The sequence below is a fragment of the Lontra canadensis genome, unplaced genomic scaffold (assembly GCF_010015895.1).
Source record: "Lontra canadensis isolate GAN:19392208 unplaced genomic scaffold, GSC_riverotter_1.0 scaffold189, whole genome shotgun sequence".
NCBI lineage: Eukaryota > Metazoa > Chordata > Mammalia > Carnivora > Mustelidae > Lontra > Lontra canadensis.
In genome coordinates this window covers 425355-438327 of record NW_022631183.1, presented here as the reverse complement: position 1 = coordinate 438327, position 12973 = coordinate 425355, and the positions used below count along the sequence as shown (strand labels likewise).

General features: G+C 35.8%; 1 protein-coding gene across 4 annotated transcripts in view; it reads right to left on the bottom strand.

Annotated features, from left to right (window-relative positions):
• Positions 1–3187: 3187 nt before the first annotated feature.
• Positions 3188–12973, bottom strand: part of MATR3 (matrin 3) — a 29537-nt gene continuing 19751 nt past the window's right edge. For 3 of the 4 annotated variants that reach the window (XM_032847537.1, XM_032847538.1, XM_032847539.1), the window contains 9 exons: positions 12697–12822; positions 12068–12193; positions 11724–11891; positions 10658–10789; positions 10149–10192; positions 9678–10053; positions 7145–7511; positions 6551–6672; positions 3188–4565 (listed from right to left, as the gene is read on the bottom strand). In XM_032847537.1, coding sequence (XP_032703428.1) covers positions 4515–4565; positions 6551–6672; positions 7145–7511; positions 9678–10053; positions 10149–10192; positions 10658–10789; positions 11724–11891; positions 12068–12193; positions 12697–12822 — 1512 coding nt within the window. In that variant the 3' untranslated portion in view covers positions 3188–4514. The remainder of the gene's footprint in view (positions 4566–6550; positions 6673–7144; positions 7512–9677; positions 10054–10148; positions 10193–10657; positions 10790–11723; positions 11892–12067; positions 12194–12696; positions 12823–12973) is intronic. The other variant, XM_032847540.1, reaches the window with a different exon arrangement.

Below are 12973 nucleotides of genomic sequence, written 5' to 3'. Positions count from 1 at the left end.
CTGAAAACCAAGTCAGACACTCAACTAACTGAATTGCTCCACCCCCCCCCTTTTTTTTAATGCTTTGCACAAGCTTCAAATGGTGATTATTTTCTAGCATTTCTAGGTTTGGAACAGTAGCCAAAGCAGTAGTACCGGGTGGGGGGGGAGGCAAGAGTACCTGAAGTAGGCATGATTACAACCCCTAGCCAAAATACTTCTTTAGCTACAAGTAAAACTGTCATTCTAAAAAGTGTGGCTTCTCCAATTGATACCATCATCACCTGGTGACTTGTTAAAAATGCAAATTATCGGGGCACCTGGTGGGCTCAGAGGGTTAAGCCTGTCTTCCGCTCAGGTCCTGATTCCAGAGTCCTGGGTGGGAGCCCCACATTGGGCTCTCAGCTCAGCGGGGAGCCTGCTTCCCTGTCTCTCTCTACTTGTGATCTCTGTCAAATAAATAAAATTTTAAAAAGCTGCAAATTATCAAGACCCACCCAAAACCCAGCAAAGCAGAAATTCTTATTCTAACAAAGCCTTCAGGTAATTCTTTTTTTTTTTTAAATTCATTTATTTGACAGATCAAAAATAGGCAGAGAGAGAGAGGAGGAAGCAGATCGACCCCGATGTGGGGGTCGATCCCAGGACCCTGGGATCATGACCTGAGCTGAAGGCAGAGGCTTCAACCCACTGAGCCACCCAGGTGCCCCCTACCTTCAGGTAATTCTGATGCATGCTAACATTTGAGAACCACTAAAGAAAAACAATTCAGTAAGTTGGTTTGTATACTATTGCTGACCCTAAGAATCTTGGCCTTACCCCTAACCGACTTGCATCAAAGTGAAAGGGTATTTTTTAAAAGCATGAGTCTTTGAACCATATCTCAGGCTATCATAATTTTTTAAGATTTGAGAGAATGAGGGCGCCTGGGTGGCTCAGTGGGTTAAGCCACTGCCTTTGGCTCAGGTCATGATCTCAGGGTCCTGGGATCGAGTCCCGCATCGGGCTCTCTGCCAGCGGGGAGCCTGCTTCCCTCCCTCTCTCTGCCTGCCTGTCTACTTGCGATCTCTCTCTGTCAAATAAATAAATAAAAATCTTAAAAAAAAAAAAAAAAAAGATTTGAGAGAATGAGAGTGAAGGAAAAAGAGCCCATGAACTGGAGACGGGCAGAAGCAGAATCAGGCTCCCTGCTGAGCAGGGAACCTGATTCAGGGCTCGATCCCACGACCCTGGGTATTCCGTATTTTAAGAGATCTTATTCTGGGGGTGCCTGGGAGGCTTCGTCAGGTTAAGTGTCCACCTCTTGATGTTGGCTCGTCAGGATCACAGGATTTTGAGACTGAGCCTTACTTCAGATCTAATCCTGCTTCGGTCTCTCCCTGTGCCCGCCCTTCCCCCACCAGTTTGGGCTCTGTCTCTTAAAAGCCAGCCAGGAGCCCTGGAAAGGGCATTTTAAATAGCAGATCAACAAACAGCTCAGAGCTGCCAGGGAATACCCAATCTTAAACACATTACCACCCAATACCTGAGCTTTCAACTATACTAAACCATATTCTATAATGGAGACCAATAAAAGAGCATATAGAGCTGCTTCTAGCCATAATGCAAATTATCTTAAATAACCTACACACACTGGATCAAACACTTTACTTTTTTTTTTTTTTTTTTTAAGATTTTATTTTTTAGGGGCACCTGGGTGACTCAGTCTTAAGCATCTGCCTTCAGCTCAGGTCATGATCCCATATCCTGGGATCGAGCCCCATCTCGGGCTCCCTGAGCCTGCTTCTCCCTCTCCAGCTCCCCTTTGCTTTGTGTTCCCTCTCTTGCTCTCTCATAAATTATTTTAAAGATTATTTAGTAATCTTTACATTCAACTTGGGTCTCAAAGTCACAATCCCAAAACTGGGTTTGTATGTTTCACACTGACTGAACCAGCCAGGCACCCCATGAATGTTCTGGTTTTTAAAAATTGTTCTACTACAGTGTACCTGCAGATTTCCACTACATTGGCCTCTTTATAAGATTATTTGAGAGAGCTTGAGAGTAGGGGGAGAAGGAGGGCAAAGGGAGAGGGAAAGTGAATCCCAACCATACTCCATGCTGAGCACAATACAATTACTCACGGCCCTGTGATCACACCAGAGCCTAAACCAAGAGCCAGATGCTTAATTTACTGCACCACCCAGGGGCCTCCACCACCAGCCTGTTTTTGTCACAATATTACTCAGGGTAATATTACTGAAAATCCACCGTGAACAAAACTAGGCAAAAAATAATGGACTTTCCCCCTATAACTCTTAATACCTACCATTAACACTTAACAGGGTGTACCTTGTGTTCCATGTCACTGGGGGAGGAAAGTTATCCCCTTAACAGGCAATCAGAGAACAGATATAACCTTAAAAATTTCCTCAAAATTGTATTATTTAGACTCTACAGAAGTTAGTGCACTGTGACCAGAAATTCACATTCCTCATCAGTAAATTTTCAAATTAACCCTTTACAGTATAGCTAGTCAACTCAAGCCTTTATCGGAGTCACACTCAAATCTCAAATTTACCAGCAATAGGTTTAAAAAAATAATACATACTCAAGGTGTTTTTAAAGGTTTCCTCACAGAGGATCAACCTAAGATTAAACTAAAGGCTAAAATGATAGTGGTAAAAATGTTCAACTTTATACCAGGTTTAAGTGAAAACATTCCTATGAAAAAAAGGTTGCCATAATATGGGAAATACTAATAGCTTACTTATGAAAATTTTTGCTTTCTAAATGTTATCAAATGAAGATACTGAACTTTCTCTTCTATAGCTTGGTAGAGCCAACAAAGTCGGGCCTATGAAAAAATGCTATCATTGACAGGAAACAATTAGGGATTCCAATGCATACTTGATACTTGGTGTTGCTTGCTGTTAGTTAACAGTTGGAATAAACAAAAGTGGGTAATTAGTAAAGGCCAAATTAAACTGCAGAAATAAACTGGCGAGGATTTTTTGTGCATGTCACATTAAAAAGTTAACTGCCTTTCAGAGATACACCACAAAATTCTGATAGATCCCTTAAACACATTCAGACCTAAGAGTTCCAAAGAGAATTCTTAATAAGTTCTTCTATTTTTTAACATTAAAAAAATTTTTTTGACAGACAATAGGTAAATCCTTTACACCAAGAACCCGAAAAAATTTTGAAAAGCTGATAGAACTAATTCTTGATACTCCATGTTATTTCCAACTTTATTGTTTGATACTTAAGACAGGTTTAAACATGAGCTTTTGCCATTTCTTCACTCTTATCATTTTAACCTCCAAAGGTTTTTAAAGACCACGAATAGCCCCATTTTTATGTAACAGGAACAAGAAATCCACCAGCACCAAAATCTTTAAAACTCAGATCTTTAGTAGCAGTCTTTAGAACACTCTAGATTAAAAATGTCGTAATTTGTTAAAGCATGCAAAGAAGTGTAACAGTGAATAAAAACCACAACTGACAAAAATATTGGTTAACATTTCAAACATGTATAACCAATGAACATGGCCTAAGTTTTTTATTGGTATTCACTTCAGAAACTTGAATCCACAGATATAAGCAGTATATTACCAGAAAGTTACAAGTAAACACAGATTATACATGCAAATTTCTGTTCACAAAGGTCACATGTGCAGGTATGTGAATTAGAAGCGTGCGTCTAGATTATGGCCAAACTGTTTTAAAATGCAGAAATGTGAAATTACATTTTGAAATATGAAGAGATGGTCTACACACTTCAAAAATCAAATGTTGCTTATACCAGATGTATGACAGCTACAGGATTCAAGTGACAAGCAATAAGATCTCAAGAAATTAATACTGCTCAAAGAGAACGGGAGTAGTTTTTACATTTCACTGAAAATACACTGACTACTAGAATACGAAATCTAGCAGGAACTTAGGGGAAAAAAATTACAAAAATCTAAAGCCAATTACTTAGTATTTCTTATTACCTAAACAACAACATGACATTAAAAGAAAACTGCACCTGCTTTTTAATTGCCAATCTCATATCATGAAAATCTCCAAATAAAAAGCAACCTAAAAGCTTTAAACTCCAAATGAAAAGTCTGCAAGGCTCAGATTAAAATGTGGAATGTTTCAGATGAAAGTAATAAAAATACAATTGGTTTTGTTCTTTATTGAATGGAATCAAAAGTTTTGACATTTCTTTGAAGCCTGGAACTAAATTTCATTTCTCTGAATGATTCTACATCTTTTTTTCTTAGTGGTGCAATTTGTCTTAAGTAGCTTACATACGAGTCAGTCTCTACAAAGTACTTCGGTCTTTTACCATTCTGATAAAACAAAAACAATTCTTCATTAACTTAACCGTGTATGTATTTTTGCTCTAACACTTAACACATGAACAGACATCTATTATTTTTCCACTAAAACAAAAGAGTACAATAGTTTTCTTCTAACTATCAGTATTGTATTTAAAAAAGGTTAACATTAAAAACAAAGAACCATTATTTTCTTTGAAATTGTTAAGCATCTTGCACATTTTAAGCTTCCTTCTTCTGCCTGCGTTCTTCTGCCAATTTATTCAGAAATTTCTGAAAAGAAAAAAAAAATTACAAGGATTAAGTCACCTAAGAAAAACTAAAAGGATGAACTTCAAAATAAAATACTCTACCCAACTTTTTGAATTTGATTGTAATTTAGCTGTAACATTATCAGTTATTTTAAAGATTTGGTATTCTTGTTAAGTCAGTGTACAAAACTAAACTAGATCATAGTACATAAAAACGTGGAAAAAATAGTAAAATGTGGAAAAAAAGATCATTCCAATTTACAGTTAACATTAACTTATAGAGATAAGAAAACAAAGATCGTACTTGCAAAGAACTGCCACTATTCCAAGAACATACAGTAGTTAAATAACATGCGATTATTCAAATAGTGCACCTTCCATTAAAGTGGGGAAACATTTTCTTAAGGGTAGTAAATATTTTCTTTGTGGGCTATTGTTTATTTCAACTACTCAATTCTGTTACAGCAATAAAGCCAGCCATACCAACACTTAAATGAATGACGGTGGGTATATTCCACACCCCCCAAAACCCCACCTTATCTACAAAAGTGGTGACCCCTGTATTGCACCTGTAATTTCTACAGTTCTTAGACATATTAAGACATTAATAAGCAACCCTCCCCACCAAATGTAAAACACCCATTGTTTCTTTACTTCTGGGTAGAATTTCTCAACTCTATAGTTAGTTCCAACTGATGAGGAGCCATTGGAAAAAACACTCAGGAAAGTATCAAGTCATTTATCATTAGCAAAATATTGTATTGCACAATACATTTTAGTGAAGTCGACAAAGTTTCTTTAAAATAGAATAATAGAGGGCGCCTGGGTGGCTCAGTTGGTTAAGTAATTGCCTTCAGCTCAGGTCATGATTCTGGAGTCCCAGGATCAAGTCCCGCATCGGGCTCTCAACTCCAGTGGGGGTGTCTGCTTCTCCCTCTGACCTCTCCCCCCTCATGCTCTAATAAATAAATAAATTTTTTTTAATTAAAAAAAAAAAAAACAAAAAAAAAACCAAAAACAAAAAACCACAGAATTATAAAGTCACCTCCAATAAACAAATGAAAATTAGAATAGCTAGGAAATATTAGAAAGCATATCACTTACAAAGTATTAAGCACTGAGACAACTTTTGTATTTCAACACTGTTCTATGTAATACACAACTTCTGCTACTAATGCAATTAAACCACCATTCTTTTTTCATATGCTAAATGTAAGACACATACAGGTAGCAAAGAATACCTTCATTTCAAACTAGTGACACAGCCAAGAAATGGCATTATTTCCTAAATTCAAGGCCATCCCCTCGTCCCCCCTCCAAAATCAAGGCTATCTTTATCCATATAAATCAATACATAGGACATGTATGATAACGGAATATTCCAGTAGCTCTCTACTACAAAGCAGTGCAAAAACCAGGTTATTTGTACTTATAGAGTTAAAAGCCTTTCAAGTTTTCCCCTATTACTTGCTTTAATACTCAGTCCTTAAAGCAGTCACTAAAATACCAAATTTCAAAATATCCAAATAGGAATTTATGTTTCATTAATGTTTTATTTTTTAATCCATTTATTATAGAATATCATTATCATCAAATAATTTAACAACAACGTAAAAATCATTAAGTATGAAGGGACATGGCACATCATAAAAGTTGAAAAAGCTTTTATTATTCCACTTGGCATTCAGGCCTCCAGAATCTTCCAAATTAGAGAAATTACAGTCTAATACTCACTTGGGAAGAAGTAACTTTAGTTATAAGAGAATTTATAACACGGCTAAAAAATTATTCAATTATTTAATTAGAATGTACTACAGAAAAAGGCTCAATAGATGTTCCTAGAATTCATTAGACCGCTTAAGGCCCATCAACAAAGAAATAAAAGTGTCATCTCTAGGATAAGGCATTGTGATGGGTCTACAGAAGGTACCATACACATTTTACTTTGTGTAACTTTATACGATTTGTTTTTATAAAAGAACTCTACTCTTTTAGATTCAGTCTTACCTTTAATTTCTGATAATGAGGAAGGCTGCTGCAATGAGTATTCTTTGCAACTTCTTCATTTGTATAAAAGAGTGAACACAGCTTACAGTAAAACCCTGTTTTAGGTATCACATAGTCTATACCTAGAATACAAACATACATTCTTACAAATTTAGTAAATCAGAAGTTTTTAATTAATGTTCTCAAATCTTTTTTCCATCATTATTTGAATGAGATATTTGTGAGAAGTCCATTATAGCCTAAGCTAAAACAAAACAAAAACCATAGTAACATTAGTTAATTGTACTTAACTGATATTTAAGGTCCACCTAACTGTACTCTTAAAAAGGCAGAAATATAAAAAAGATAAAAAGCAATGTGAAATTCTCAGAAACCTTTATGCGGAGAAAGAACATATTGTGAAATGGTAACAAAAGAGAATACAGAATGAGGAGAGTTGGTTAAATGGAGAATATATCGATTAAGATTTACAAATCATTATGCAGAGAAATAAATTTAAAATGGTATCAAAGTTTATGTAAGACCAATTTAAAAATTATTTAGTAATAGAACTTGGAAGGGATGAGAGGGGAAGAACAAAGCCTTATATCTCACCAACAGGAACATTGGGCTGATATGGTCCAATTCTATACTCATCTGGGATTGTATAGTCCTCCTTGTTTTCATCACTTTGGCCATCTGCATTTTCACTTGTATCTTTGTTGGGATCATCAGCATTCTCAGCAGATTCAGCGCCTGGTTCTGTATTTTCCTCATTTTTAATTCCATTTTCCAACGCTGCTTCATTTTCTTGATCAAGTTCCTCGATCTTGTCCACCTTAATTTCAACCAAACCATCATCATTTTTGTCACCAGATTTAAATGCCATGCCCGATTTACGAAGTTTCTGAAGTTCCGAATCTTCCTCATCACCAACCTCATCTAGAGTGACAAAACCTTCCATACTCCCTGGGAAACGACGCTGTTAAGAAAGACAAATTTACTCTGCAACAATTATCCTGCAGCATCCCTTCCATTTGCTTTACTTGAAGGGAAAGGGATAGCGTCTTTGTCCTTATTCATTCTTTCAAAATACTGACTTGTTCCTTTCTCCCCCAAAATCACTGTTGTTTTTTTAAAACAACTTTGTTTTAAAACTATATAATTAAAAGCTTGCCTCACATGAAGAGCAGAAAATAAATGAGGTAAGGACATTATATTCTACACTTCTTAAAACTATTAGGCTGCAAGGGACTGTATCAAAAATGTGCTTTGATAAAAGTAGTTCAATGTTATCCTTTGGAAGACAGTATCTTAGGATACAACTGTTATTTAGAGAACACTAAGTCTTGAAAGTGGTTAAAAAAGGAAAAAAAAAAATCAAGCTCTGGAGCATGACTGCCTATGTCTAAATTCTGACAGCCACTTACAAGCAGTATGACCAAGGACAATTTATTGAACTTCTCTATGCCTAAATTTTCTCATTCATAAAACCAGGTTAATAAAGGTATTTATCTGCTGCTTATACTTACTGTATTAAGTTTATTAGCATACACAAAGAGCTCAGAAAAATTTATAGCATGTAATAAGTATCAGCTCTTAAGAGAGCAAAAATACAGTTCTGGGACGCCTGCATGGCTCAGTGGGTTAAGTCTCTGCCTCCCGCTCAGGTCCTGGGATCAAGCCCCGCACTGGGCTCTCTGCTCATTTGGGAGCCTGCTTCCCCTCTCTCTCTGCCTGCTGCTCTGCCTACTTGTGATCTCTGTCAAATTAAAAAAAAAAAAAAAGAGTGCAAACATTATGCAACAATCATCCACTTCAGCCAGAACAGTAACTTTAAGACTTAAGTTATGTGACTAGGCACCTGAGTGACTCGGTAGCTTAAATGTCAGCTTTTTGCTCACGTCACCAAACGCCACAATCCCAGGGTCCTCGGATCCAATCCTCTGTCAGACTTCCTGCTCAGCAGGAAGCAGGAAGATTCACCCTCTCATTCTGCCCCTCTCCCCTGCTCCTGCTGGCTTGCTCTCTTTCAAATAAATAAAATCTTTAAAAAAACGCAACAACAAAAAAACAAAACAATGTTATGTGACCAAACCAACAAAATCTGCCTTCCAATGGCTGAATGTTGCTTACAAGGAACCAATGGACAGGAAAGGACCTCTTTCACTGAAAAGAGCCATTTAACGTAAGGGGCTTCAAAGGCATTTTAGTGCTCTAATCCTTAATGCAGATAATCAGTAGATCATGGTCTTTTGTTTTACTATTCTTTATGCTTTGTATATATTTTTATATTTGTATTCACCTTATATGCTTATCAGTGACGTGTGTTCTAAGCAAAATGTCTTAAAAGTTACTGTATTATCTGATCAAGCTTATGTTTCTCAAATACGAGAATTCTTCAAGCTTAACAAAATAAGATCTTATTTTTAAGTAATCTCTATACCCAACCTGGGGCCTGAACCCACAACCCCAAGATCAAGAGTTGCATGCTCCACTGACTAAGCCAGCCAGATGCCCCAAGTTTAACAATTTTTAAATGAATGGCAAATGTTTTTACTATCTTGGGCCAATTAACTTATTATAAACTCCTATCCCATCTTTTCAAAAATAAGCTGTACTGGGGCGCCTGGGTGGCTCAGTGGGTTAAAGCCTCTGCCTTCAGCTCAGGTCATGATCTCAGGGTCCTGGGATGGAGCCCCACATCATGCTCTCTGCTCGGCAGGGAGCCTGCTTCCCCCTCTCTCTCTGCCTGCCTCTGCCTACTTGTGATCTCTCTATGTCAAATAAATAAATAAAATCTTTAAAAAAATAAATAAATAAATAAAAATAAAAATAAGCTGTACTAAAAGGCTGCTTACCAGTACTTACACGCTACAATACACAAACATATGTAGATTTAGGACTTCCTCCTACCTGACTAAAAACTTCCTTCTGTTAGTTGACACTTTTTAACTACTATAAAAAGTCTTACTTAACCTATTTATTGCAGTTTACTTTTAAATATTAATTCTATAAATGGTTCATACCTGATTTTTTCTAATGTAAGTGACTAATTCCCTTTAAGCTGATGCTGCTAATGTAAATAATAAACATTTATCTGATCTAGTTTTCTGTCAACACAGGTCAACATACAATCTTCCTTTACCTTTTTCAGCTTTTTCTTTGCAGCTGCCAAAGCACTGGCATTTCCATCTTTTTTCACAGCTTTGTCCAAAGGTTCCTTTTTCCCATCAGAAGCGACATCACCTAAATTAGCAAGATCTGTCTCATCTCCCACCGAACTGCCACTTTCTAGCAGTGCTGCTGCTTCTTCTTCATCCACAAGTAGCTCATCTTCAGATTCAAGAAGCATGTTAGGTTCTTGCTCGGCTTGGTCATCCTTTGTATCTTTTTCACCATCTTCACCTGATTTCTCTTCTTGTTCTTTACCTTCAGTTGTACTTTCAGTCTTCTGGGAACCATCAATCTTGGATTTCTTATCGCTTGGAGATTCTTTGCCATCTGGAGAATAAGATCTTTTCCTGAAATCAAAAGGATACCCCCTCAATTAATTCTCCTGAGTTGGAAAACAAAAGTTTAATATACCAGTGTATATATACACATAAAATGAAATTACCGAGATTTATCTTTTTTCAGTAAGTCAATGCCTCTGTTGGGAATCTAAAAGACAAAATTTTGTATCAGTTAAATAAATGTATTAGAATACATTCATTTGCAGATTATGTAATTACCTAATTAACTAACAGTTAAGGAACATCCTTCATATCATCAACTAAGCTTATTCAATCCCAGTAACCATACCTAAGAATGTAAGCTGCCTCGAGTAAGCAATTCATTACAATCAACATTTCGACAGAGCATAGAGCAGTGGAAAATAAATATTTTGGTAGAACTCAAGTTCAAATAAAATCTTAAATATAAATAGATAAAACCAATGAAGGCATTTTTAACATAACACCATTAAAAAAACAACAAACTTCTACTGAAGAACACCAAGGGAAAAAACATTGTTATCTTTAAATAACCAAATCCTGTATTCTTCGCAAATAAAAACGTGTATAAGCATGCTGTGCTTGAAATATGTGAAACAAGCTTCATAATGATGACAAATTCAGAACTACATACCCTCAGTACCAATTTTTTATATTTTTCAGACAAGTCAACTTTCACACATCTCCCCTGAAACCAAAGGGCCTTTTTCAAACAGTGGTCGACCATTGCCATTGCATCTTCTCTAGTCTCCATCTCAATAAAGGCCTTAAACAAAAAAAGGAAAAGGAAAAAAAGAAAAGAAGAAAAAAAAAAAAAAAAAAAAAAGGCAATCAGCTTATAAGAGATCAATGGTACAGTCCAAAAACCTTTAAATATCCCATCAACTCAGGAAGTTAAATTTTTTTTACTGTTTACTCAATGGAATCATAAAGTGGAAAGCAACACTGTAATGTAATACCAATGGGGCAAGAAAGAAACAGTATACCTATATACACACAGGGAGATTTTTCTAGATGCACACTTGGAAGCAAAGTGTTACCATGTTTACTTTTCCACTTTATAGCTTCTCAGTATTTACTGTTTTACACACTGAGAATCCACTGTGACTTAAAAAAAAAAAATCATCACTTATTAAGCAAAGAAAATTTAAAATTTATGAGAAGATAATTATTCTCCCTTTATTAAAAACAAAGATACAGAAAAAAACCTTAGAGTACTAATTATCTTAAAATTTTTTAAAAAGTTATTTAGGGACCACCTGGGTGGCTCAGTGGGTTAAGCCTCTGCCTTTGGCTCAGGTCATGATCTCAGGGTCCTGGGATCCCCGCACTGGGCTCCCTGCTCAATGGGGAGCCTGCTTCCCCTCTCTTTCTGCCTGCCTCTCTGCCTACTTGTAATCTCTGTCAAATAAAAAAAAAAATCTTTAAAAAGTTATTTAAATTCAATTAACATAGAGTGTATTATTAGTTCAGAGGTAAAGTTCAGTGATTTTTCAGTTGCATGTAACACCTAATGCTCATTACATCTCGTGCCCTCCTTAATGCCCATTACCCCCTTACCCCTGCCCTCTCACCAGCAACCCTCAGTTTGTTTCCTATGGTTAAAAGTCCCTTATGGTTTGTCTCCCTCTCTGCTATTGTCTTATTTCCCCTTTCCTTTCCCCACGATCCTCCTTAAAAGCTTCTATGTTTGGGATTACCTGACTTTTCATCCTCATCAGTATATAATTTTTTATTTTTCCATAAGGCTCAGCAAGCTTGAGAACTGCACTGTCAGAATAGCCAGAATGAGGTAAATTGCTGAGATGTATCACACGTCCAAGCTCTTGCTTTTGATCAAACTTCTGGTCTGGCTTCCCCTCAGGTTTCTAAATAATAAACAAGCAAACAGGCAAGTCAAATGGTGGTAGGTATCCTGTAATTATTTGTTAATAGTTAAGGTAATTCTATTACTAGCAACAACTTAAAGTAGCTAAAGTTAATAAATATTAAAACGATGTATTAATTGGTTGGTGATACAAATCTGGAAATAATTGGTAATTACCTTTATTCTTTTATACTTCTGTGATAAATGAACTCTCACTGGCTTGCCAAATACTAATGCTGGTGTGGTTGTATAATAATCCACTGCAGCTTGAGCATCCTCTGTAGTTGCCATTTCAATAAATGCCTAAAATTGGGACAAAATTATTATTTCCAAAATAAAACAAGACTGCCCAAGTCTTTCTAGATATATTAAATCATTAGGAAGCATTTTTAAGAGTCTAAAAACAGAATCAACACAGTTAATTTGCTGTTTTTTGAAAGGTCATCTCAGAATTTACTACCTTCATGCTACCCAAGTGTCATTTATTATGTCTACTGTATTTCAAATAGTAATTTGCATCCATTTTGATAAAAGTTTGGAATGGCTTCTCAAAGAATTATCATCCTTTTATAGCCCTTACAGTAATATAATGACAATTTTACTGCTTATGGACAATAAATTAAATAATCCATTAGGCCTAGAAATTAATGCTATTGACATACTTCAACTATTTGCTTTTTTCTCTATTAACATTCCATATTAATGATTTAAGATCACACTGAGGGCTTTTTCTAATATAAAATCATATAATTCCTTTAGGAACTATATTAGTAATGAATAAATACTACACTTATTTCAACTCATACCTCATTAATTTTATTTAGAATCAGATGATTTGAAATGACTCCAAATGGTTCCACCAGCTGTAACAGTTGGTATCTCAAGTTTTTCCCTCGTTGAAAATCCATGATGTGAACAACTCGGCTTGTTTCCTATCCATTAGGAAAAAATCAAGTTAAGAGGTCTCTTTAGAATCAAGATGAAAACATGTTACATATTACAAGTTTCACAGTCTAAAGTTAACCAGAACATATTAAGTATTTAAAACAACTCACAACATTCTAGAGAATTTTAAAACTACAC